Here is a 2,145-nt window from a genome sequence, read left to right as displayed (position 1 = left end):
GACTGATACTCATATCACATGGCTATCGTTGACATCTAATTAACACCTATTGTTAACAGGGGGTGGAGTGATACTGGCAATAGAAAACGTTTCATTAGAGAAGAACCCGTCCAGAAGACCTATACAATTTTTTTCTTTTTGTTTTTAAATGGTGTTCTTTACTTGCTACACATAGCATATTTACATATTGTGAACCAATAAAACAAAGTGTTTACATGGTTAAATTTTTTTTGTTTTAATTCAGGTTATTCCATACCAAATGCTAAAGACAGAATACAAACCCCATGAAGCCAAGCGTCGCCTGCTGGCAAACTTTGACATGTTTTTGTCTGATGAGCGCGTTCGCCGCCTGCTACCCTCTCACCTGGGAAAAACCTTCTACGAGAGAAAAAAGTAAGAACAAAGAAAACTGCCGTATCACCYTTTGAATTTGTTGCTTTTGTGTGAAGCACTTTGGTCAGTGGCAGCTCTTATGAGATAAATTAGCTTTGATTTTGTATTTCTTCTAACTGTATTTGTTGAATAAGAAATGTTAATTAAGAACTGAATCGAGTTGTATGGGTTTTTTTTTTTTTTTTGTCGTAGTGCTCACTGATGTGTGAAATGTATGCAGCTGTGTTGACTATATTCTCACCCTGTTTGTGTCTTTCTCAGAGCTCCGCTGTCTGTGAACCTGCAGAGTAAACATCTGGCCAGAGACATGGAGAGAATCATTCAGGGCACCACCCTGACGGTTACCAACAAAGGCTGCTGCTGGTGAGCTTACTTTATTATTTTTTTAAGATGTATTTTATCAAAAAAGGAAAAGCATGTCGATTGTGAAAAGTGCTTGAGGGGGGAAAAAAAAGCTTAATCCCAGAGAGTCAGTAGCACCTCAGTACAACCCTGTTGATTGTTTCTGTTCAACGAGGGTCAGAGTTGGTGCCATAGAAACTCGAAGTCAATCCAGATGGATCTCCTCTTCTGTTGGAGTCTGTCTCTACAACTTTGATACATAACAAAGTTCACATTAAATCTACGACRTGTATTTAAACTTCTCTGACCGACTCAGCTAACTGCTCTGTTTGAACCCGGTGGTTTACGTTGCAGTATGGCACGTGTCGCTCATTCCGGCATGACTGCAGACGAGGTGGCYGACAACATCGAAGCTGCGGTCCAAACGGTGATGGACAAACTCCAAACGCTGAGTGTAAGAACACTGAAGGATTGTCTAGTGTTTGCATAAAGATCAGCTTTAGTTCAAAGTTTGATTTTTAGCAGATCCATAAATTATTTCCATTTATTTCATTACTCTTTCTTACATTAAAAAAGTCTTGCTGTATGCATGTTTCTGACTTCTGAGATATGATGCATTGCTGTTCGTGTCAAGAGCACATAGCAGACAGCGTGAGCGTTAAGTAGCTTCTGACAGGTTTTATTTTGCAGGTGTATAGTTCAGGCAATCATAAACATATTTATGTGTGGACCATATGCATCCCTTTACATCACTTAAAGAGGACCTATCATGGMTTCTTGYACAAGTTAGGATACATKTATGGGCTATACAAAACATGTTCATTAGATTTAATACACAAAATCATTTTCAGTTAATGAGCTTTCACCTGTCACTTCTGCCTGTTCTGAGCTCCCTTCAGGACGAGACATTTATTCAGATAAGCTGTTGTTTGCAACGCCCTGCCTGCCAAACTTTTGTTTATATTAGCTCTGCCCTCCCAACACAGCGTTTATAACGCTTCAGATACATGAAAATGGCTAGGACAAGCAGATGTACAATGGTACAACAGTAGTAGAGGGGCCACCCCAGGCGAGGGCTTGATAGGGACAGACGAGCGTCAAGACACCTTGTTGTCGAAGAAGCCAACGTGCTGTCGCCACATTAAACTTTATTTGATAAACATTTATTTTAACTGTAAAATAAAGACTGTAAAAATACTGTAAGATGTTCAGTTTTTATCATTTTTGAACTAAAAGTTTAAAAATATATCACACGGACGGGGACATTTTATTTACACGCAAAGCATTCTGGGTAAATGATGACATGGATAGGTCCTGGCTGCAAGGCTGCTAGCGAGCCTGTTAGCTTTAGCGTTAGCCCCGATGCTATCACCATATATATGTATTAGCTCAGCGCTACACACTCTCCTC

The 2,145-nt window shown here is 39.8% G+C and overlaps 1 protein-coding gene across 1 annotated transcript in view; it reads left to right on the top strand.

The window, feature by feature from the left end:
- Positions 1-244: 244 nt before the first annotated feature.
- The window catches only part of rsl1d1 (ribosomal L1 domain containing 1), a gene marked incomplete at its 5' end in the record, with an annotated part of 4,301 nt that continues 2,400 nt past the window's right edge, over positions 245-2,145 (top strand). The window contains 3 exon segments of the mRNA XM_014028302.1: positions 245-393; positions 655-756; positions 1,090-1,189. Coding sequence (XP_013883756.1) covers positions 245-393; positions 655-756; positions 1,090-1,189 — 351 coding nt within the window.

Source organism: Austrofundulus limnaeus, unplaced genomic scaffold (assembly GCF_001266775.1).
Source record: "Austrofundulus limnaeus strain Quisiro unplaced genomic scaffold, Austrofundulus_limnaeus-1.0 Scaffold5, whole genome shotgun sequence".
NCBI lineage: Eukaryota > Metazoa > Chordata > Actinopteri > Cyprinodontiformes > Rivulidae > Austrofundulus > Austrofundulus limnaeus.
The sequence above is the reverse complement of the archived record's forward strand: the minus strand, read 5'-3'. Positions and strand labels throughout refer to the sequence as shown.